Raw genomic sequence first — 23276 nt, forward strand, 5'->3', positions numbered from 1 at the left:
AGTCCAAAGAAGATACATTTTTCTGTCACTACAGCAGGTTTGCCGCTACTCAGGACTTTGGACTCAGCCGTTGGCCCCGAGGTTCCCTCTTCACGGAGCCACCGCGCCCTCCAGTGGAGGAAAGGCCGACAGAGTCCAGAGGGGTACCCCCAAAGTCAGGGTACACCTTAGCACCCCGCTCCGGAGGAGCTCGCCGGCTGCGACCTCGCCCCCGCCGCCGTCCCGCCCCCGACGCCAGCTCGCCTTTGGCGCCGATTGGCTGGCTCCCGTGCGTGAGGACGTCGCGTCGCGGGGCGGGGCATCCCAGGGGGTGTCTGTGGGGCCTCTGTCGGAAGTCACCCGGGCCGCCGCCCCCGCTGTCGTGCGGCCTCTGCCCCTCAGCTGCCTCGAGCGGGTGCAGGCGATCGGCGGGGCTGCGGGTGGCCGCGCGGACGCCAGCCTCGCAGCCGAGCCGCTCTTCTGGGCCAGGTCCAGGTGCTGAGAGGGGACTGGAAGATGGCGCCGGCGCCCCTAGGCGTCCTGGGGTGTCGGTCCGCACCCCTGTGGCGGCTCCTCTTCCTCGTGCAGGCCCTTGTGCTGCCCGCCGCTGCAGCCGGCCTCTGCCCCGGGCTCTGCTCTTGCCGCATGCCTCTGCTGGACTGTAGCCGCAGGAAGCTGCCCGCGCCGAGCTGGAGGGCGCTGTCGGGCCCGCTGCCCCCCGACACGGCCAGCCTGTGAGTAAGGGTGACCCAGCGGGAGGGGAATGCAGGACAGGGGACCAGGGGCTGGTTTGCAAGGACCATGTGGGGGTGCTAGGAATCTGGAGTGGCAGCTGTGGAGGTTTCTGGAGGCTTAGCCTGGTCAGCAGCGTGCAGATGCTTGGGGCGGGGACAGGTAGTGTGAGGGATACCGGTCCCAGGTCCAGCGGGGCGGGGCGGGCGTGGGGAGCCCTCCCTCTGGGCTGCTTCCTTTGCTGTGTGTGCTTGAGCTGGTATGGGCCTCAGTCGCGTGGGTTTGGGGATCACAATGGTCCAAGAGGTACAGACCGTGTGTCTCGTGGGCGATTCTCTTATGTGTTGGTTGGTTTGGTACTGTGGGTTTGGTCCAGGGTTGCAAATTCCACCCTGTGTGAGGAACTTCAATGCCAGCTCCGGAAAGCTGTATAAAATAGCATGTTGGAGCAATTCAGGAGTGAGTGTCAAAGGAGGATTCGGCACTCATGTTTTTGCAAAGCGACCTGGTGCTTGTTTCAGTTCTTTACCTCGTGTCCCAGGACCCCTGGATCCGTCGGTTATGTTCATGTAAGAAGCAAGTACAGTGGTTGCATGAATCCTACCTGGAGTTTCGACCGGTCAGCTTGCATCTTGACAGGCTTGTGTTAGAGGCACCTTGGAGAGCCTGGTGGTGTTGGGAACAGCAGGAGTTACTGCATGATACAGTTACAGGCCTTCTTAACCGCCAGCGCAGTTAATTTCTCAGCCGCTTCCCTGAGCGCGTTTATTAATTGGCATCCTTCTAATACAGTCCTTTCCGAAAAGGGAGTCATCATTTCAAAAGAGTAGCTGGAGGTGTGGTTAAAATAGGACAGGCTGTTGAGATTTTCCAGGAATAGTATGCACCGAGAAGGCCTCTGTTACAGATGTTAACTACGCACCTGCAAATAGGTGATGGATTGAGATGGGAAACAAAGATACCTCCCTGAGTAGCTTAGCCTGGATAAGCAGACCTGGTAAACAGACTCACACTAGAGTAAGTTGGCTTCTGTTGGGTCATGGTAGTGACATCTGCACCTGCAGGCTTAAAAATCCCTACCTCTGTGTGGCGTAGTGTGATTTAATCCTAGCACAGCATCTCTATGACGCAGCAAGTGCCCTTTCCTGAGAAATTCTTGGAACAGCCGCCTGATGATGACAGAACATCTGGCCCAGGGTTAAGAGCAGCATGACTTCATTTAACTGTAACTGAAATGAATGTGGTCTATTTTGAAAGTTCCTCCCTTGGTAGGTAAACTGATCAAAAGTAATGCTGTGTCATAGATTTATTTTATATCAGGCTTTGATTGTGGGTTTTTTTTTTTTCTTTTTTGGTTATCAAGACAAATTGCCTAAAGCCAAGTGACGTTCAGAAATTTTAAATGTCCCATAATGAAATTGACATTTTCATTTGCAGTGAAATGCCTTGGAGGGCAGTTCTGGTGCAGAAATGTAATTGTATGGACCTCTTACATTAGCAGAAGAACACTCAAAATATTAAAAGATGCATTTGTGCTGTTTCAAGTTGAGAAATGAGACATTCATCACCAGTTGTACTTTTCTGTAAAACTACCAAGTACTCTTGGGTTCCTTTTCTGTAATTTAGAGTTATTTAAAAATGTTTATTTGAAAGGCAGACACAGAGAGAAATACATAGAGGTCTTCCATCCTCTGATTTCCTTCCCAAAATGCTTGCAGCAGCTGGGGCTGGATCAGACCTGCGCCAGGAGCCTGGGGATTGTTCTGGGTCTCAGGTGGGTGACAGCACCTGAGGACCAGGGTGCACACTGGGAAGAGCTAGGGCCGGAAGCAGAGGTGGGACTGGAGCCCAGGCACTCTGCCGTGCCTTGTGGGCTTCCTAAGTGGCATCTGTCGTTGTGCCCAATGCTCTTGCCCTGTCATTTTGAAATTTTTAATGACTTATTTGAAGAAAAGAGAGAAATGGCTGCCTTGTACCAGTTCACTTTGCCGAAGACTACAACGGCCAGGGCTTAGCCAGGCGCCCAGAACTGCGGCCTGAGTGGGACCCGAGCACGTGGACCATCTCCACTGCTTTCCCAGGAGCTGGGACAGCGGGGGTGTGAACTGGGGCCCCTGGGGAGGCTGGCATTGCAGGCAGCAGCTTTACAGCTCCCTGTGTCATGTTCTGTTTCTCCATACATCAGTGTTGGGGTACTTCACAAAGTTTTAGGGAAATGAAATTGGACCAGTTTATTTTGGTGCAAAAATTTTTTTGAAATGCATATGTAGTTTTTTTAATAATACGCATTTTCACAGAATTTTTGAACGACCTGTTTATTAGTCTATTTTGTAAATATTGCTTTTTAAAAATTTATTTTTATTGAAATGCAGAGGGAAAGGAGGAGAGAGAGATCTTTTGTAGTTCACTTACCGAAGGCCTGCCATAGCCTAGCCCGGACCAGGTTAAAGCCAGGAGCCTGGAACTGTCTTGGCCTCCCGTGTGGGAGGTAGGGACCCAGGCACTTGAGTCTTCTTCACTTACTGCCTTCCAGGGTGTGTATCACCGGGAAGCAGGAGGAAGCAGAGAAGCCTGGACTTAAGTCAGGCTGTGGAATGTGGGCACCCCAGGCAGCAACTTAGCTTGCTGCACCACAACCGCTGTCCAACAGTTTGCATAGCTTTCGGAGACCAAGGGGGACTTCTTACAGCAGCTCATGCTCGCTAACTTTTCCAGTCTTTTGAATATCTTATTCTGTACCTTTTCAAGGTACCTCATATCTCATTGTAAATACTGTAAATGAACCAGAGCATTATTGAGCATTATTTTAGCTGCTTAAGTTTCAAAGTCATTATTTGTTTGTTTGGGTACAGAGATGGGCCAAGAGAGAACAAATGTGGTTATTCCCAGCTTCCTTTGTTGGTTCACTGCCCACATTCCTGCAGTGGACCCCACTTGCACCTGCAGTCCAGTCAGGACACAGTTCAAGGCTGACTGGTGAAGATTTAATCACTTGCCAGTATCTGCTGCTTCCCATGGCTTCATCATCAGGCAGCTGGACACAGAACTTGATGCCAGCTCTTCCTGTAAGAGGTGCAGGCTTCTTAGGCACCAGGCCAGCTGTGCACCCATCGAAGCCATCTTTAACAAAAGGAATCCTAGGAGCGGGCTGCTGCTTGGAATGCCTGTTTCCTGTATGTGGATGTTGATTTGAATCCCAGTTCTGAACTAGCTCCCTATTTATGAGCCTAAGAGGTGAGAGATGATGGCTCAAGTATTTGAGTCCATGCTACCCCGAGGGGAGACCTGGTTCCTGCCCTTTACCTGGCCAACCCTCAACTGTTATAGCCATGTAGGGAGTGAGCCAACAGATGGTAGCTTAATATGCTGCGCCGCAACACCCACTCCAGTGTGGGAAAGTTTTGAATTCCTCTGTTCTCTTGAAATATACCAATTGTTGACTGTAACTCCTGCATTATGTTACACAATATCAGATACTTGGTTTCTTTCTTTCTTTCTTAAGATTTACTTATTTATTTGAAAGGCAGACTTGAAGAGAGGGAGAGATAGAGTGAGAGAGAAAAGAGATCTACCATCTGCTGGTTCATTCCTCAAACGGCCACTATGCCTGGCGCTGGGCCAGACTGAAGGCAGGAACCTGGAACTCCATCCTGGTCTCCCACGTGATGGCAAGGATCCAAGGATCTGGGGTTTCTGCTGTTTTCCCGGATACATTAACAGGGAGCTAGATTGGAAGTAGAGCAGCCAGGAATCAAATCGGATGACAGTATTAGAGGTGGCAGCTTAACCTATTGTGCCGCAGTGCCAACCTCTGTTAGTTATTATTTTTTTTAAATATTTATTTATTGTTATTGAAAAGCTGAGTTTGAAAGAGAGAAGAGACAGAGGGATCTTCTGTTTCCTGGCTTGCTGCACAGATGGCACAACTGCTGAGGCTTCTTCTAAGTCTCCTCATGGCTGCAAGGCCCCTAGCACTCGGGCCATCTACCACGCTTTCCTAGACACAATAGCTGGGAGCTGGGTTGCAAGTGGAACAGTGGGACTTGAACTTTCCCATATGGGATATTAGCATTGCAGGTGGATGCTATCCTACTACACTGTGGTGCCAGCCACGTGACAACTATATTCTAACTTGTCTCCTTACCCACTTCCCAGAAAAACCTATATATGCGCAAACAGTCTGCCTTTTCTTTTTTTTTTTAAGATTTTTATTTATTTTTATTGCAAAGTCAGATATACAGAGAGAAGGAGAGTCAGAGAGGAAGATCTTCCATCTACTGATCCATTCCCCAAGTGGCTGCAACTGCCAGAGCTGTGCCAATCCAAAGCTAGGAGCCTGGAGCCTCTTCCAGGTCTCCCACACGGACGCAGGGTCCCAAAGCTTTGGGCTGACCTCAACTGCTTTCCCAGGCAACAAGCAGAAGCTGGATGGGAAGCAGGGCTGCCGGGATTAGAACCAGCACCCTTATGAGATCCTGGCACATGCAAAGTGAGGTCTTAAGCCGCTGAGCTACCGTGCCAGGCCTTGCCGGTTTTTTTATTATTATTATTTTTTGTTAAAGATTTATTTGAGGGCCTGGTGTGATAGTGTAGCAGTTAAAGTCCTCGCCTTTAACGTGCTGTGCCGGGATCCCATATGGGCACCGGTGCTAATCCCGGCAGCCCCACTTGCCATCCAGCTCCCTGCTTGTGGCCTGGGAAAGCAGTTGAGGATGGCCCAGGGCCTTGGGACCATGGTCCCGCATGGGAGACCTGGAAGAAGCTCCTGGCTCATGGCTTCAGAATGGCTCCGCTCTGGTTGTGGTGGCCACTTGGGGAGTGAACCATCAGATGGAAGATCTTCCTCTCTGTCTCTCCTCCTCTTTGTATATCTGCCTTTCCAATAAAAATAAAATAAATCTTAAAAAAAAAGATTTATTTGAAAGGCAGAGTGACATAGACGTTGATCTGCTTTCAAGCGGTTCACTTCCCAAATGGCCACAGCAGCCCAGTCTGGGCCCGGTTAGAGCCTGAAGCCTTCGTCTTTCTCTTTCTTGGTCTCCCACGTCTGTAGCTGGGGCGCACATACTGGGCCATCTTCACTGCTTTCGCAGGCTTGTTAGCAGGGAGGGGAGCAACCAACATTCGGATTAGCACTCTGTGTGCTGCCAGTGTTACAAGTGGCAGCTTCCCCTATTGTGCCACAATGCCATTCCTTTGTTTTAGACAACTTTGCAGCATCTGTTAGATCGTTACCAAGTGCTCATGAATAACTAATTGCATGTGGAGTGTCATTAGGTCTTGCAGGTAGTTTGAGGAGCTGTTAAATTGTTTGAAGCTTGATGAACCTACCTATATGCTTGTATCAGTCGCCCATTTCTTTTTTTCTTTTTTGGTTAAGCTTTATTTATTTATTTTGGAAAGGCGGACTTCTAGAGAGAAAGAGAGACAGAAAGAAAGATCTTCCATCTGCTGGTTCACTCCACAAGCAGCAGCAATGGTGGTAACCAAGCTGATCCACAGCCAGGAGCCAGGAGCCTCTTCTAGGTCTTGCATGTGGGTGCAGCGATGCAAGGCTTTGTGCCATCCTCTACTGCCTTTCCAGACCACAAGTAGGGAACTGGATGGGAAGTGGAGCGGCCGGGATATGAACTGGCTCCAATATGGATCCTGGCCCATGCAAGGCGAGGATTTTTCCAGGCTCTAGTTGCCTGTTTTCAGAGTTTAGATACTTCAGAGGCATTGTGGGTGTTTCGCATACCATAGCTTTCTAGGCATTTTGCAAAAATACCAATTTTAATCTCTTAAGAGAAAGAGACCTACTGGTAAATTCCTAAAGTAAATTGGATTTGTGGGTGGGATAAACTGCTGTAACGGTTCCAGAATTCAGGATATGTTGCTTTTGGCTTATATTTATGCATTACTATTTTTAAAAAAAATTTTTTTAAAGATTCATGTATTTATTTAAAAGCCAGAGTGTAGAGAGAGGGCTTGCATCTATTGGTTCACTGCTCAGATGGTTGCAACTTTGAGTGCTGGGCCAGCTGGTAACCAGGAGCTTCTTTCACATCTAGCACATGGATGGCAAGAACCCATGAACCTGGGCCATCTTCAACTGCTTTTCCCAGGTGCCTCAACAGGGAGCTGGATTGGAAGAGGAACAGTCAGGGCACGAACCAGCGCCCATCGGCATTATGGTGTCAACAGGCAGTGGCGTCAATGGTTATGCTACAATGTGGCCTGCTTTATGTTCTATCTAATGAACTGTCTCACTTTCAACAATCACTTCAAATATATGCAATATGCCTTGGGGGTTTTTAGTGCTCTTTTTTTTATCTTGTTATTTTGGGGGAAATAGTAAACAGAAGATGTGAGCCCAAAATAATCTGGTGCTGTCGTCAGACACTTTCGTTAGTTCCAAATTAAAAAGCTCATGATGAGAGGATCTGAAGAAATCCAATCTAACATAATGGAAAGGAAAGCATTTTCTCTCTCCCAAATTTACCTTTCTGGCCCAATGTGTGCCTGAACATGGCTCAAGTATGTATGTGATTTCTTCACCTTTTAAATAAACTTTATAAAAGAGAATTTTAAAAAAGAAATCCAACCTATATTAGATTTTATATGTATCTATTAGGGGTAGCTGTTATAGTAGATTATGTTGTGATTTTGTATTGAGCCCAGCAGACTATTTTTATATAAAGATTTATTTATTTCTATTGGAAAGGCAGATCAAATTTGCAAAGAGAAGGAGAGACAAAGATCTTCTGTCTGCCGGTTCATTTCCCAAATGGCTGCAACAGCTGGTGCTAAACTGATCTGAAGCCAGGAGCCAGGAGCTTCTTCCATGTCTCCCGCGTGGGTGCAGAGTCCCACGGCTTTGGACCATTCTCAGCTGCTTTCCCAGGCCACAAGCAGGGAGCTGGGTGGGAATTGGAGCAACCGGGATCAAGCTGGTGCCCGTATGGGATCCCAGCACTTGCAAGGTGAGGATTTAGCCGTTGAGCCTAGAATAATTTACCAGTGGAATCTTCTGCTGCCATTGTGAGAGTACCTGTCTTCATCACGCTTTCTCTAGTGTTGAGTCACATCATTTTTTTTCCTAATTTGATCTGAAGAAAATAATATTGTTTTTCCTCTGCACAGACAATGTTTAGTTCTGTTAATAGTGAAGTTGTCATTTTTCCTGACTGCTAGGCTACTGTTCTAGGCCCTGTGAGCCAAATTTTTGAAAGGTGTGTGTTCTCTCCTTATTTTGACCTTTCCTGCCCACAAAGATATTGCTGTTATGTTCTCCATAACAAACGAGTGGCAGAATAGCTGACAGCATCTGTAATGGTTATTAGTAGTTTTAAAGTTAGGCCATAAACAGTATAACAGTAAAAAATTGTGGATAGGCCCAGCGCAGTAGCCTAGTGGCTAAAGTGCTCACCTTGAAAGCACCGGGATCCCATATGTCTGGCAGTTCTAATCCCGGCGGCCCTGTTTCCCATTCAGTTCCCTGTTTGTGGCCTTGGAAAGCAGTCGAGCATGGCCCAAAGCTTTGGGACCCTGCACCCACGTGGGAGACCCAGAAGAGGCTCCTGGCTTTGGAATGGCTCAGCTCCAGCTGTTGTGGCCACTTGAGGAGTGAATCAATGGATGGAAGATCTTCCTTTCTGTCTCTCCTCTCTGTATAGCTGACTTTACAATAAAAATAAATATTTTAAAAATTGTGGATATAAATTTGTGACTGCCTCTTAATTTTGAGTTTCTCTTAACACACTTTACTTTTTATGTGTCTATTTCAAAATCACTAGCTAGATTCACAGCAGTAAAAGCAAAGCCAACCCTGAGCCTCAATAAGCTTATTTGATGAGACATTAGAGTTGGTGCCAAGTTAAACTATGTGGGAGTTGGGAATTATGGATCTCATTAATAATGAGAAACCCAGTTACTATCTGGCTTTGATTAGGCTTTTTCTATCAATAATGTATGGGATAAGATGACTTGTTTTGATATCTAATAACTTTTGAGAATATTTATAGGAATAATTATAAATATAAATAATATGAAACAAAGACATGAACTCAGTTAATAGCTAAGTAATCACTAACAGTGATGGGAAGTGTCAGTGTTTTCTGTATATTTTTGAAGCTGAACTGTTAATTTATTCTGAATGGAGAACAAAAGGCATTAAAAACATAAATGGGAAGGGCCTGCGTTGTGGCACTGCAGGTTAAGGCCTGCCTACAGCTGATATTGAGACACCAGTTTGAGTCCTAACTGCTCTGGTCCCAATCTGGTTTCTTGCCAATGTAGTTGAAAAGGCAGCAGATGATGGCCCAAGTACTTGGGCTCCTGTCACTCATTTGGGAAACCTGGGTGAAGAATGGGCTCCTGGCTTCACCTGGGTCAGCCCTGGCTGTTGGCAGCGCTTGGGGAACCAACCAGTGGCTGGAAGATCTCTCACTCTCTCCCTCTGTCTCCTTGTTCTTCTCCCTCCTCTCCCTCCGTCTCCTTCCCTCTTTTTCGCTTTCTCTCTCCCTCTCCCTTCCCTCTCTCGCTCTCTCTTTTCTCTCCTTCCCTCCCTCCTCTGCTTTTTAAGTATATAAAAATAAATGAGAATTTTTGAAATGAAGATTTACTTTGGGATAGTGTTATGCCTTAAGCTATAGAAAAATGTTATGTGAACATTATCTGTACCTGTGCTTCCAGTCATCAGATGCAACCTCGTAGCAGAAATGCTTGCGGGAAGCGTTTAGTCACAGAGGAAATCCTCACTTGGATCCCATTTACTGCTAATTCAGACAGTTCTCACTGACACCTGGGGTTGCCTCTGATCGTTGATTAGAAGCAGCAAGTTAGAGAAAATGTAAGCAGCCTATTACAGACAGGAAGCTGACAATTCCAAGGAGTGAATTACTGGTACTGGTAAAGGAAAAGCAAGCCTATAAAGGCAGACAGAATTTTAAGACTTGTTTGAAAATTCTTGTGTTTTTCTTTATCCCAATAATATTCAGGGTCATTAGCATGTTAAATTATACCACAGCATGATATTTGATTATAGAAAGCCATAGTAACAGTAGTGTTTTAAATGTATAAATTACAAATGACCAATTTTTAAAAGTTTTATTTGTTTGTATTGATGAGACAGTGCTTGTATCTACTGGTTCAAGTGACCGTAACTGCTGGAGCTGGGCCAGAGTGAACTGGCAGGAGCGGGGAACTCCTATCTGTGTCTCCCACGTGGATGGTGCACCCAGTCACTTAGCTATCATCTACCACCTCTCAGGGTTCTCGTTAGCAGAAGCTGGAATCAGGGCCTCAGGACTCAAATGCAGGCAATCTGAAATGGGTTTCCCACATGGCATCTTTACAGCCGGCCCAATGCTTGCTACACCTGAGCATTACTTAATTTTCTAGAGACTTACTTATTTATTTGAATGAAAATGCTACAGAGAAGATGCTCTTCCATCTGCTGGTCTCGCAGCTGCGTGACTAGGTCTCCACTGGTGCTCAGCCATGGAATGCCAGGGTCTCCCGGTGTCTCAGATCATGGCTTAGCCTGCTGCATCTCAGCACCAGCCTCCTCCCACCCCCTTGTAAAGTAAATTATGGGTCCAGTATGGTAGTTCCAAAGCCTAATCCTCCACCTGCAAGCACCGGCACCCCGTATGGGCACCGGTTCTTGTCCTGGCTTCTCCTCTTCCAATCCAGCTCCGTGCTTGTGGCCAGGGAAAGCAGTGGAGGATGGCCCAAGTCCTTGTATCGCTGCACTTACTTGGGAGACCTAGAAGCGCTTCTGGCTTTGGACCGGCCCACTTCTAGCAATTGTGGCCATTTAGGGAGTGAACCAGTGGATGGAAGATTGTCTCCCCTTCTCTCTATAAATCTGCCGTTCAAATAAATAAGTAAATATATGTACCTATTTAAAAACCAGTGAATTTTACCAGGTATACTCAAACAAGACAGAGATTTCAGCTCACAGAATATGGAAGAACTATGCTAAGTAGTGTTTTCATATCCAGTATTATAGGCAGTAATATTTTCTTGCCCTGAGCTTTTGCAAAGGGTCCTGTTTTGAGAGGTCTCATTATTGTTGAAGTTGATAATTCTGCATAGTCAGAGCTGCCGATTTGCCAAAGCAGAAGGTTGCTGATGCCTCAGTGGTGTGTGGGTGGGACTGTGGGACTTTGCTGTTAGCTTGCAGAACTTGATTCTCAAGCTGTTGTGATTGCTCTGTGTATCCTATAAATAATTTACACCCTTGATGGCGCTAGACGATTACCTTAATGGCACCTCTGGCTCCACACAGTATCAGGAACTTTAATAATTTATCGTTTATTACAGCTCCATGGCTATAGATCAGCATGAGTGGGGAGGTGAGATTGTAATAGACAGGCTTTGTCGTAAGTCTTTACTCCTCAGTCAGCATGTCCGTAATTGCTCAGATATTAGTGGTATTAGAAAAGAAAAGAGAACAGAGAGACTAATGACAGTTGCAAAGCCAGATAGTATTTACCAAACATAGATTACTTCAAGATCCTAAGTGCATTTTAGGGATACTTCAAGGCGAAGTACTTTGAAAAATAGCAAAACACTTCAGGGCTCTGTCTTTAAAAAGAAAAGACAGGCAGTCACGAACTTAGGTAAACTGAAAGTGATGATTGAACCTTGGGAAGAACAGTGAGAGACTTCCATTGAAAAAATGATCTGTGTTATTAATCATATCCAATATTTTAAATACTCAGAGTTCATTCTCAGTCTTTTTGGGGAACTTTTAAAAATAAGCAAGATGGAGCAGTGTGTGGCACAGTGGGTTAAGACGTTGGCATTGGGCATCCCCTGTGTGCACCGCTTTGAGCCCCTGATGTTTGACTTCCAACCAGCTCTCTGTTAGCGTGCCTGAGAAGGCAGCCAAGGATGCTTTCTCACTTGGGAGAACTGGGTGGGGTTTCAGACTCCCAGCCCTGGCTCTAGTGGCCATTTGAGGAGTGAACCAGCAGGTAGAAGATCCCCTCCCCACCATTTGTAACTCTGCTTTTCAAATAAATAAATAAATAAAACCTTAGAAAAAGTATGTTTATGGAGAACAAGAGTAGGTCTGTGTACCTTTTTTGGGATGACCCCACCCAAGAACTATAAATGTTGCTTTTGGGAAAAGAAGAGGTTACTGAAGATGATATTGTTTGTGTAGTTTGCACAGAGCTGGTATGTGTACCAGTGATTTTTTTTTTTTTTGTATTGCTACCCAACCATTGTATCAGTCCATGTAGTTGCAGTTGGACCCTGCTATATTACTAAACAAATTAGTTAATAAAATATTAATTAATTAATTACTAATATATGTTACTTGCTTTATATTTTAGGACTGCTAGGATTGTATTTTATTTTACTTTAAAATTTAAAAAATTCTCAGTGTGGATTTTTTAAGAACGTTGCGGAACACCTCTTTTTTTTTTTTTTAAGATTTATTTGTTTTTATTTGAAAGGCAGCTTTACAGAAAGTGCAAAGGAGAGACAAAGAGAGATCCTCCATCCTCTGATTCAGTCCCCAAAGAGCTGCAACAGCTGGAATTGGGCTGGTCTGAAGCCAGGAGCTCCTTCCGGGTTTCCCTCTAGGGTGCAGCATCCCATGTACTTGAGCCACCTTTCTCCGATTTCCCAGATGTGTTATCTGGGAGCTAGATCAGAAGTGGAGCAGCTGAGACTAACTGGTGCTGGTATGGGTTGCAAGCACTGTAGGCGGAGGCCTGACCTGCTACACTGTGGTGCCTGCCCTGAGAGTCTCATATGGGATTCTGACTTATGAGGCTACTTCAAAGCATACAGCCTAACGATGGCATCGCATAAAGATACTTCAGAGTGCTCTAGGTGTCTGATGGGTTCCGTCAGAAAGTCTAGGTTCTTCAAAGGTACAGAGAAAAAGGCTTTCCCCAGATAAAAACATTTTCACTAATACTGACCACAGAAATGTTTAATGCTTGTATAAAGTAGGTTGATTTTATTGCTTTGATTTTTTTTTTAAATAGTGGTTATCCTTAAAAATGATGACGTGGTCAGAAAATCTAGCCAGTGATTATCTGTGTCCAGTAGGGGAGCCACAGGGGATGAGTACAGTCCACAGTTAGACTACTTGGCAGACTCAGGGCTTGGAAGGTGTCATGGGCCCTGGTAAGCTTTAATGAAAGCCTGTTCTCTGGAAGGGGAGTGATTGTTAAGTTTTGGTAGTCATGAGATGTAGAAGCAGATCATATTTTATTAACTTGCTACAAATATAATATAGCTCTTAATTTGCCAGACCAGCCAGTTTGGGGCAACAGATAGAGTATCTAACTTGAATTAAGACAACTGAATGTCTGCTTGAGTTAAAATGCTTCAAAACAACAAGAAAAGGGCCCAGTGCTATAGCCTAGCGGCTAAAATCCTCGCCTTGGACACGCCGGGATCCCACATGGGTGCTGGTTTCTTATCCCAGCGGCTCCTCTTCCATCCAGCTCCCTGCCTGTAGTCTGGGAAAGCAGTCGAGGATGGCCCAAGGTCTTGGGTTCCTGCACCCGTGTAGGAGACCTGGAGGAGCTCCTGGCTCCTGACTTCGGATTTTCTCAACTCCAGCTGTTGCAGTCACTTGAGGAGTGAATCATCAGATGGAGGATCTTCCTCTCTGTCTCTTCTTCTGTCTATACAGACTTGACTTTGCAATAAAAATAAGTAAATTTTAAAAGAACAAACAAAAAAACCCAAGAAAAACCTCTTTTAATTTGTATAAAATTTTCTTTGTCTTTAGTACTGAGTTGAATTAAAAAAAAATCTAACTATTTGAGCTTTAAAGATTTTTCATTAAAAAAAAATTATGTTTACTCTCAACTACTTGAAAGGCAGAGTGACAGAGGATTTCTCATCTGCTGGGTCATTCCCCAAATGCATGCGGCATCCAGGGCTGGGCCAGGCAAAGGGCTGGAACTCCATTTAGTCTTCCACATGAGTGGCAGGTGAGCAGGCATTTGAGCAGTCATCCACCGCTCGCAGGATGCTGGGTCAAGATGCTGGGTCAGAAGCAGAGTCAGCCAGGTCTGAAAGTGACACTCTGAAGCGGATGTGGGCCCTAAAGTGTGGCCCAACTCGCCATATCACAGCACATGCCCTGCAGAGTTTATTTTCATTTTATTTAAAAGACAAGCACAGATGTATCTCGTCTGCTGGCTCACTTCCCAAAAGGCTACAACATGCTGGAGGCAGGAGCCTGGAACTCAATCTAGGTGTCCTGCCTCAGTGGCTGGAACCTTGAGCCATCACTGCTGCCTCTCAGAACACACCATAACAGGTGTGTGGATGAGAAGCAGAGGGGCTGGACTCGAACCAGGCACTCTTGTGGGATGCAGGCATCCTAGGCAGCAAGTGAAGCGCTGTGCCACACACTTTCCCCTGAATATCAGATTTTTATATGGAATGAATTCATGTTTTTGTCTCTTACATCCTTCCATTATCTAAAACCCCTCCATACATGAGTATCGTTGAGCAGAAACCATGCTAAGCCTGTTGAAATAAAGTGATGGCATGGTGTAAATTAAGCTCTTAAATGAAAGTAGTTGGGATTTACAGATGTGCAGGCATGAACCTAGCTGAGAACACACTGATTTGCTTGTTCTGCTATAGTAAAGACATCATTCAAACCTGCCTGTTTCTCTTAGCTGCCTGTGGGTGCGCAGTTGAGATAAATTGGCCCTTGATGCTTCTCCAGTGAGTCCCTGTTGCTGGCCATATTGTAACATGTAGTACGTGTCTTGTGCAGACAGCTTGTGTGGGCTGGATTCTGCCTCAGCCTGCATTTGCCAGGAAGCTATGCCAGGAAGCATGGTGGATTTTTTAAAGCCTATTTAAATAGTCAGGTGAATACTTTCAGTGAACTCTCCACTATATCTAATAAAACACTTACTAGAAAGATTTTAGAATTTCAAATTTATGCCTTTCTTATTATTTGCTGTATGGCTTTGGATTGACAAATTATTAATCTCTCTGTGCCTCTTTCTATATTAGGAAAAATGAAGGTTGTAAAAAAAAAAATAGTTGCCTCCTAAGGTTGTTGTGTGGATTAGTTAGTATGTGTAAAGTGTATAGACAAGTGCCTGGCAGTTTATGTTAGCTGCCACTATCATCATCATGGTTAACTAGATTTTCATTGTTAAGAAACAAGGATTTGATCGACTGATTTTAATTCAGAAGCTCACCATGGTGACTTGGAAATCTGTCCTCAAATTTTCTTAGAGCTAAAATACATCATGGGAATCATTAGAAGGGATGATATATTCTTTACATAACCATTACACGGTGATTAAAGATTTAAAGATTTTTTTTTAAATTTTATTTTTGATGATGATCACGTTGTTAGAAAGGTGCATTGCCCATGTGGTCTGCTGATTAAGGTGGGAAGGGTCAAGGGATAGAAGGCGGATGAGACCATTGTTTCCAATTTTATTTTTCTTCCTGTATCTGGGGGAAGGAAGTAGAGATGGGGAGAAGCCACACCCAGCAGCTTAACTGCATCAGTACCCCGGGACAGCCACCCAAAATCATCCCATGATCCCTGATGTGGAACATTCTCCAAGGGTGCTGCTCAAGTGCTTTTGATAGTTCTGAAATGTTATTGATTTCATTGCTCCAAGGATGAGGAAATCCAACTTAGAGTCTCTGTTCACCCAGATAATTGCTGTCAGCATTTGACAGGGAGAGTTGCTCAATTTGTTCTGCCCTCCATCCTCTGCTATGGTACTAGATGTCCTCTGCAGGTCCCAATGGACTGCCATATCCCCTATGGGCATCTGGGCACGCCTTTCACTGCACTGTCTTTAGCAACCAAGAAGATTCAGTTCTGACTCATGAGCTCCATCATCAGATCATAGATCCTGCGATTTTCCCTGTGGTTGGAGTTCTGAGTCCAGGGGTCCAGTTATGTGATTCTCAAAGGAACCTCACCGAAGATGACCCCACAGCTGACTCCTGTGTGTGCTTACCAGTGGTAGGTCTGGCTCAGTCCATCACCCACATCAGCCTACACATACACTAGTGGTACAGTTGCTGGATCAGTTGTCTCCAGCCCCATCTCTTATGCAAACCAATGGATGCTGCGACCCAGCCCGACCCAGCCCAACCCTGCCCACCACACACTTGGTCCTCATGTATGTTAGTGGAAACTGCAGCCCAGTTGGAGCCACCCCCCAGTAATCACCACCAGGCCCGCCTCAGCCCCGGTTTCTGCGTGTGACAGTGTGTAGTGGACTAGTGTGGTCTGTCCCACATTCTTTTTGACTCTAGTATACGTCAATGGGTTTTGGAGTCTAGCTCAGCAGAACTGACACCATTATCCAGCCCACACTTAAGCTGGCTGGTTCTGTTGCCTGTCCATCCAGGCCCACTTCCAGCCCTGGTTCCCATGCTCACTGGTGGGAGCTGCAGCCCATCTGAAGGGTGCCCACGATTTCCCTACTAGGCCCACTCTCAGCTCCAGATCTTGCACTTTCCAAGTGGTTCTGCAGTCTAGCTTAACAGGATTTGTCCTCATTGCTTGCACTTGCCAGCTGATGCTGTGGCAAAGCCCAGCCAGCCTGCACTTACTGTGGCTTATGCATGCCCCAGTGGATATGGTCGCTTAGCACAGCCTGGCTCTCCCCCAACCCAACTTACATGCAGGCCAATGGGTGTTTTAGCCCTGCCTAGCTGGTCTGCTCCCAGTCCTAGCTCTTATGTTCACTAGTGGGAGCAGTGGCCTGTCAGAGGAGCTCCTGTTGTTCCCTTATCAGGTTTACCACCCCCACAGTGTTACATGTGCTGGTGGGTACTGCAGCCCTGTCTGGGCATGGCCTGCCTCACTTCAGCATTTATCAGTCTGCAGCCCTGTCTGGGCATGGCCTGCCTCACCTCAGCATTTATCAGTGGGTGCTGCAGCCTAGCTCAGCCTGGGCTGTTCTCAGTCCTGGCCCTATGTGAACTGGTTGGTGTTACAGTCCAATCTGACTTACCCTGCACCCCATTCTGGTTCTCACATCTGCCAGTGGGTGCTATGAACTGGCCCAGCCTGGCCTGCCCTAAGACCTGACCTGTACGAATACTGACAGGCAGATACTGTAACCTGGCCTGGTCTGGGCTGCTGCTAGTCTTGATTCTTGGCACTCACCTACAGGGACTGTGTCCTGACAGAGGAGTTCCCCAAGCTCCTTTATCAGGTCACCTCCCAGTTGAGAATCTTGTGTACATTGGTGGGGGTTTGGCCCTGCCTGACTGGCATGCCCCCATGCTCGCTCTTACTGTTGGGTGCTATAGCTCAGCCGTGCCAGGTCCACTTCCAAACCCAGTTCTTTCATGGTTCAGTGGATGTAGAGATATAGCCCAGCCCATCCTATACCCACCCTGGCCTAGTCCAGTCTGGCATAGCCTGTATGCAGTGCAAACCCATGTTGAGGGATGCTACAGCCATGTCCAACCTGGTTCACTGCCCCCATTCCAGTTCTTATGCTCACCAGTGGGAACCACAACCCAGCCAGGGCATCCTCTTAGCTCCCTGACTGGGCCTGCTCCTAGCCACAGATCTTGTGTGTGTCAGTGGTTGCTCTGACCCAGCCCAGCCTGTCTCCTGTCTTGGCCTTTGCCATCAGATGCTGCAGCCTGGCCTGCATCCCATCCTGGCTCCTGCATATGCCAGTGTGCTAAGGTTTGGCCCAGCCCTGTCCCATCTGCCCCCTCTCCCTGAGAACCAAGCCACACACCTGCCCATAAGTAGAGCTGTCTTGTCTAACCTTACCAGTACTCAAGCCTGAATCACATGTTTACCAGTGGGAGCTATAGCCTACCAGGGCCACTCCACTTGTTCCTTAAGTTCCCCCACCAGGGCCATTCCCAGATCCAAATCTCACATGTGCCAGTGGGTGCTAGGCCCTGTCCCGACATAGTCTGCCTGTTTTGTCTAGGTCAGCCTACATTCCCCACACCCTGTTCTTGGATATACCTGCGGATGCTGCAGCCTGGACCAGCCTGGCCTGTTCCCAACCCCAATACCAATGAATGTTAGTGGGTTCCATGGCCATGCCTATCTCAACCGATCACTAACTCTAGCTCTTGAGCAAACCAGCAGATTTTGCAGTCCTACAGGGATGAAGCCACACATCTCCCACAAATCTTCCCCTAGACCTTGTTCTCTCACCTGCTGGTTAGTGTCATGGCCCAGCCTAAAGTTACCTGTACCCTGTTCCAATACTCACTGGTGGGTACTGTGATATAGCCCTGCCAGGTAGGCCCCTAGCCCCCTAACTTTATTGTGGCCTGGTGGATAGTGGTCAGCAGTGGTTGATTCTAGTCCCCAGCTCTGGTTCCCACGTAGGTGAATGCATTGGTCTGACCCAGAAATGTCCTTTAGCTTCCCTCTCCAAACAGCTCTATATTAGCCCCCTTGTTTTACAGTGGCCTTGTTGGTGGAAGTTTACCAAAAGTCATTCCTTACCTACAGCATACTCCCTCAGCTCCCTTCCACATGTCCCCACTCCCCCTTCCCTGAGCAATCCACAGTCTCTGAGCCCAGGAACTCAGTGTTCCCCAGCCTGGTCTTCCCCAGCCCAGTGTTCTGGTGTTATGATGTTTTGACCTGGAATCCCACCAGGGATCCGAGCTCATAGATGGGTCCCCAGACCCTGTCCCAGGCCCCTATCCTTCTATCCACCCAAAACTCAAGCACATTCACAGTTCCCCAAGCCCGGTCCACCAGCACACCATGCCAGCATGCTAAGCTAAGGCTCTTCCCTGACCCCTTAGCCTGCCTGAAGTCAAGAACATGCAGAAATCCCCAGGCTCTCTGCCTCCTGAACACCAGCCCCAGGTCCCCACACACCACCACCGGTGCCATCACCCAGGTCCTCATGAGCCCACCCTTACTTGTGGAAGCCAGGTGCTCACTTAAGATGTATTATTAAGTGAAAAGCACAAACACACACACACACACAGGTCTCAATAATGTGAATTGTATCCTTTGTGTGAACATTTAGTGGTACATGCATAAAGTGTGGACAGCTGCACTAGAAATGAGTACATTTTTATTTGTGGCTTTTGGGTGGAGGATTGGATGGCTGATGGCAAGGATGGAGATTTTTATTGTAAACTGTCTAATGTGTTTTGATATTGAATCAGGTGAATGTATTTCTTAATCAGTTAAAAACAAAGGTATTTTTGAAGGGTAGATAGATTTTTATTCATAAATACTTCTGTTTTCCTTACTTAAATTCACATTTAATAGGACTTAGTATTCCTATATTGGTTTCATTTTTGCTTTCCAACACTAAGAGTGATATTTTGTCTTTTAGGGATTTGAGTCATAATCGACTCTCTTACTGGAACATCACCTTGGAATCAGAAACATTACAGGAAGTGTAAGTTATTTTTATTTATTTAAAGTTATGTTGAATTAATTGAAGGTATTTAAGAAATTGTAAATTTGGGGATGTTCTGTTGATAGCCAGAATAAAAAAAATTGTTTTAAGTTTAAAAATCTTGTTGTCCTTGGCTTTATTTTCACATATTCATATTCTGTAGATACTGGGTTAATGATTTCAAGTTGCAAGTTGTGTAAAAATATCATTCTGTTTCCTTGTGACTAAAAGTAAGATTCCACTCCTGCTTGGAGTGAGTGTGGTAGCGTCATCTCTGTTACATGACAGAGTAGCAGCTGGGAGCTGGTCTGGTGAGACCGCCTAAATGTGTTGGCCAACAGAATGAGTTTCATCAGTAATTCCTATATCTGATGGTGAAAAAGATGTGCTAGACTCAGAGGCCAACTTTAGTGCCCTGAAATATTTCATTTTGCGTATTTATTGCATAAGCCAACATGATAGACGTAGCATCCAGTGGGATCGATGGGGACCAGTTTAATTGGAGATGTCCCAAACCTTGGCAAGAAATATCAAGGCTACTGTGTTCGCTGTCCTGCAGCGATGGCTTGGTGAACAGAGCCGGGGAACTGGATTGAAAGTGGAGCAGCTGGGACTCAAAGCGTGGACTACTGTGATGGTCAGATAGCCAAGGTTTATTTTCAGCATCAGACTTTTAAAAGAAGGTTGTCATGTAGGCTGCAGGGGTGGTGGGGTTCGAGCCATTTACATTTCAACAGCAAGGGACAGCTCCCTAATACACAATCTGTTAGTCTAGCAGGTTCCTAAACCTGCGGACCAGGGAATTTCCTGTCTATTAATTTCCATTTTAACTCCTGTCTATTAATTTCCATTTTACTGGAGAAATTGTAGCTAGCTCTGGCTCCACATGGCAAAAGATTCACAATGTCCTTCCTGGATTGTATCCTTCCCTGGGCATAGCATTTGTGGAGTTGAAGACAGTAACATTCTGTGTACTAACAACTTGGGCACTTAGGCAACATGGGAGCAGGATGAACATCTTTGGAACTGATAATCTAGAGCTGTGGCCAGCCATGTGGGTGCTTCAGTTTAGTAATCTTCTCCCAGGACTTCAGCTGATCAGGCTGGGCCTAGCTAATAGGCCTCTTATCTGTTGTGTTAACAGGCTGTTTTCCCTCTACAACAATCCCTCTGCCAGGAGTATAATGCAGATGAAGTACTGTGATACAGCATGTATTTGAGCCCAGTCTTGAATAGCATCGCTGTGGGTGCAGAGATAGAACCTGTATATTCTGTACATCACACTTATTGCTGCCAGCCATGGCTTCACTTCTCAAATGGCTGTAATTGCTGGGCCTGGGCTGAGGCCAGAGCCAGGGATGCAATCCAGGACTCTCATGTAGGGAAACAGGAACTCATGTATTTATTTTAAAGATCCATTCATTTATTTCAAAGGCACAGTTACAGATAGGGGAGAGAAGAGAGGTCATTTATCTGCTAGTTCACTTTCCAAATGGCTGCAATGGCTGAGGCATTGTAACACCTAATTGCATTGTCACACTTGGTAAAGGATGCTCCAGGCCGGTGCAATAAAAAATTTTGACTTTTGAATTTTCTGATTTTGATTTTTTTAAAAGATTTATTTTATTTTTATTGGAGAGGCGGACATACAGAGAGAAGAGACAGAGAGGAAAATCCTCCTTCTGATGGTCCATCCCACCCAAGTGACCGCAATGGCTGGAGCTGAGCCAATCCGAAGCCAGGAGCTCTTCAGGGTCTCCCACGTGGGTGCAGGGTCCCAAGGCTTTGGGCCGTCCCCAACTGTCCTCCCAGGCCACAAGCAGGGAGCTGAATTGGAAGCAGGGCTGCCGGAACTAGAACCAGCGACCACATGTGATCCCAGCACGTGCAAGGCTAGGACCCTAACCATTACACTATCGCGCTTGGCCTGATTTTGATTTTTTTTTTTATGTTTCCACAGGACTTTTTATTTTCCCTATGCTGATAACCACATCCAGGATTACTAACAGAACCCTCCGCCCTCTTAAATGCCCAGTTGTCTGTGGGGCCCACATTTTCACATAGGCAAATGAACATTTAAGATTTCCGGTTTTAGGCCCTTCAGCCAGGCAGGTGCTCAGCCATGGAGTGACTTGGATGTCAGCTGCGAGCTGATGCTGGCAGGGTCATTCTGAGCTAATGGAGGTGTGACAAATGAGCATCCAGCAGCTGCAGACAAGCCTTGCCCCTGATTTTTCTCTGATGCCTGCCAATTACCTCAGTCCGGCTGCCTCCCGGCAGCGAGCGACCCAACTCCAGGCCGGTCCTGATTTTGATTTTTAAAACATTGGGTGGCTTGTCTCAACGCCAGATTTATTAAGACACTCTCTTGCCTGTGCCTTTTCAAGGAAATGTCTGTCCTGGCAAATCTTCCTTCATTTGGCAAAAAATTCCTCATTCCCATTTTTTTTCTTAAGATTTATTTATTTATTTATTTATTTTTAAAGATTTATTTTTATTATTTTTTCATTGGAAAGGCGGATATACAGAGAGGAGAGACAGAGAGGAAGATCTTCCATCCGATGATTCACTCCCCAAGTGAGCGCAACGGGCCGATACTATGCCAATCCGAAGCCAGGAGCCTCTTCCGGGTCTCCCACGCGGGTGCAGGGTCCCAAAGCTTTGGGCCATCCTCAACTGCCTTCCGGGGCCACAGGCAGGGAGCTGGAAGGGAAGCGGGGCTGCCGGGATTAGAACCGGCGCCCATATGGGATCCCGGGCGTGCAAGGCGAGGACCTTTAACCACTTGCGCCACCGCGCCGGGCCCGATTTATTTATTTTTATTACAAAGTCAGATATACAGAGAGGAGGAGAGACAAAGAGGAAGATCTTTCTTCTGATGATTCACTCCCCAAGTGGCTGCAACAGCCGGTGCTGCGCCGATCCGAAGCTGGGAACCAGGAACCTCCTCTGGGTCTCCCACGTGGGTGCAGGGTCACAAAGCTTTGGGCCGTCCTCGATTGCTTTCCCAGGCCACAAGCAGGGAGCTGGATGAGAAGTGGAGCTGCCGGCATTAGAACTGGCGCCTGTATGGGATCCTGGCACGTTCAAGGCAAGGACGTTAGCCGCTAGGCCACCACGCCGAGCCCCATTCTCATTTTTTTTTCCTTTTATATATATATATATATATATTTATTTATTTTTCACATTTTATTATTATTGTTATCATTTTACGATACAGTTCCAAATTCCCTTATCCCCTCCCCAATTCCCTCCCACACCCCCCCCCAGTTCCTTTATATCATTACTAACATATAGTTCTTCATACTCAGTCATATGTTCATCATTGCGGGCATGGACAATGGCAGAGAGTCCAGCATCCTATTGTCAAAATATAATATAAACAGTTTCACTGTAAGTCCATCTTTGTCTGGAAACAGAGATGCCAACCACACTGCATCCTCACATCTGGTTGTTAGTCTCTATTACATAACTACTGTACATTCCCTTAAATGAAAAGTCATGATACAAAATCAACAATAGAAAGAAAAATAGAAATTTACAATGCCATGAAGTTAAATGACATGTTACTAGATATGACAGTCTCCATTACACAACTACTATACATCCCCTTAAATGAAGAGCCACAAAACAAAATCAACTTCCGGGAGAAAAAAGAAATTACAACACCAAGAAGTTAAAAAACATGCTATTAAATGTATAATGTGTAGCTGAAGAAGTGAAAATCAAGAACCTTCTTGAAGAAAATGATGCCACTGTATGATCTACGAGTCATTGAATGATTTAATCAGAAGAAAGTGTTTTGAAGAGATGAAACCAACAGAAAACAACAAAACCCATGCGATATAGTTTCCGCTGATCTTTGTTGGAGTGTGTCTCCTCCCAACAATAAACACATGGGTTTTGTTTTTTAATCCAGTCTACTAATCTATGATATTTGATTGAGCTTAAGCAATTTACATTTAGAGTTAAATATACATAGGTGGTACATTGGTCCTGTCAGTTTAGCAATGGGTTGTTCATTGGTTTAGTCTTCTGTTGTCATTCTACTGGGATGTTCTTGCCGCTTGCCTTTGGTTTTGGTAGGTGCTATTCCTCTTCTCTGTCAAGAGAACATCTTGAAGTATCATTTGTAGGGCAGGTTTGGAAGAGGCAAATTCTTTTAGCTTTTCTTTACTCTGGAAGAATTTTATT

At 46.0% G+C, this 23276-nt stretch overlaps 1 protein-coding gene across 2 annotated transcripts in view; it reads left to right on the forward strand.

Annotated features, from left to right (window-relative positions):
- The first annotated feature begins 332 nt into the window (after nt 1-332).
- The window catches only part of LRIG2 (leucine rich repeats and immunoglobulin like domains 2), a 54472-nt gene continuing 31528 nt past the window's right edge, over nt 333-23276 (forward strand). The window contains exons 1-2 of one of the 2 annotated variants that reach the window (XM_040998295.1): nt 333-713; nt 19017-19082. In XM_040998295.1, coding sequence (XP_040854229.1) covers nt 496-713; nt 19017-19082 — 284 coding nt within the window. In that variant the 5' untranslated portion in view covers nt 333-495. The remainder of the gene's footprint in view (nt 714-19016; nt 19083-23276) is intronic. The other variant, XM_040998294.1, reaches the window with a different exon arrangement.

The sequence above is a fragment of the Ochotona curzoniae genome, unplaced genomic scaffold (genome assembly GCF_017591425.1).
Source record: "Ochotona curzoniae isolate NIBS_2020 unplaced genomic scaffold, NIBS_Ocur_1.0 scaffold_1037, whole genome shotgun sequence".
Lineage (NCBI taxonomy): Eukaryota > Metazoa > Chordata > Mammalia > Lagomorpha > Ochotonidae > Ochotona > Ochotona curzoniae.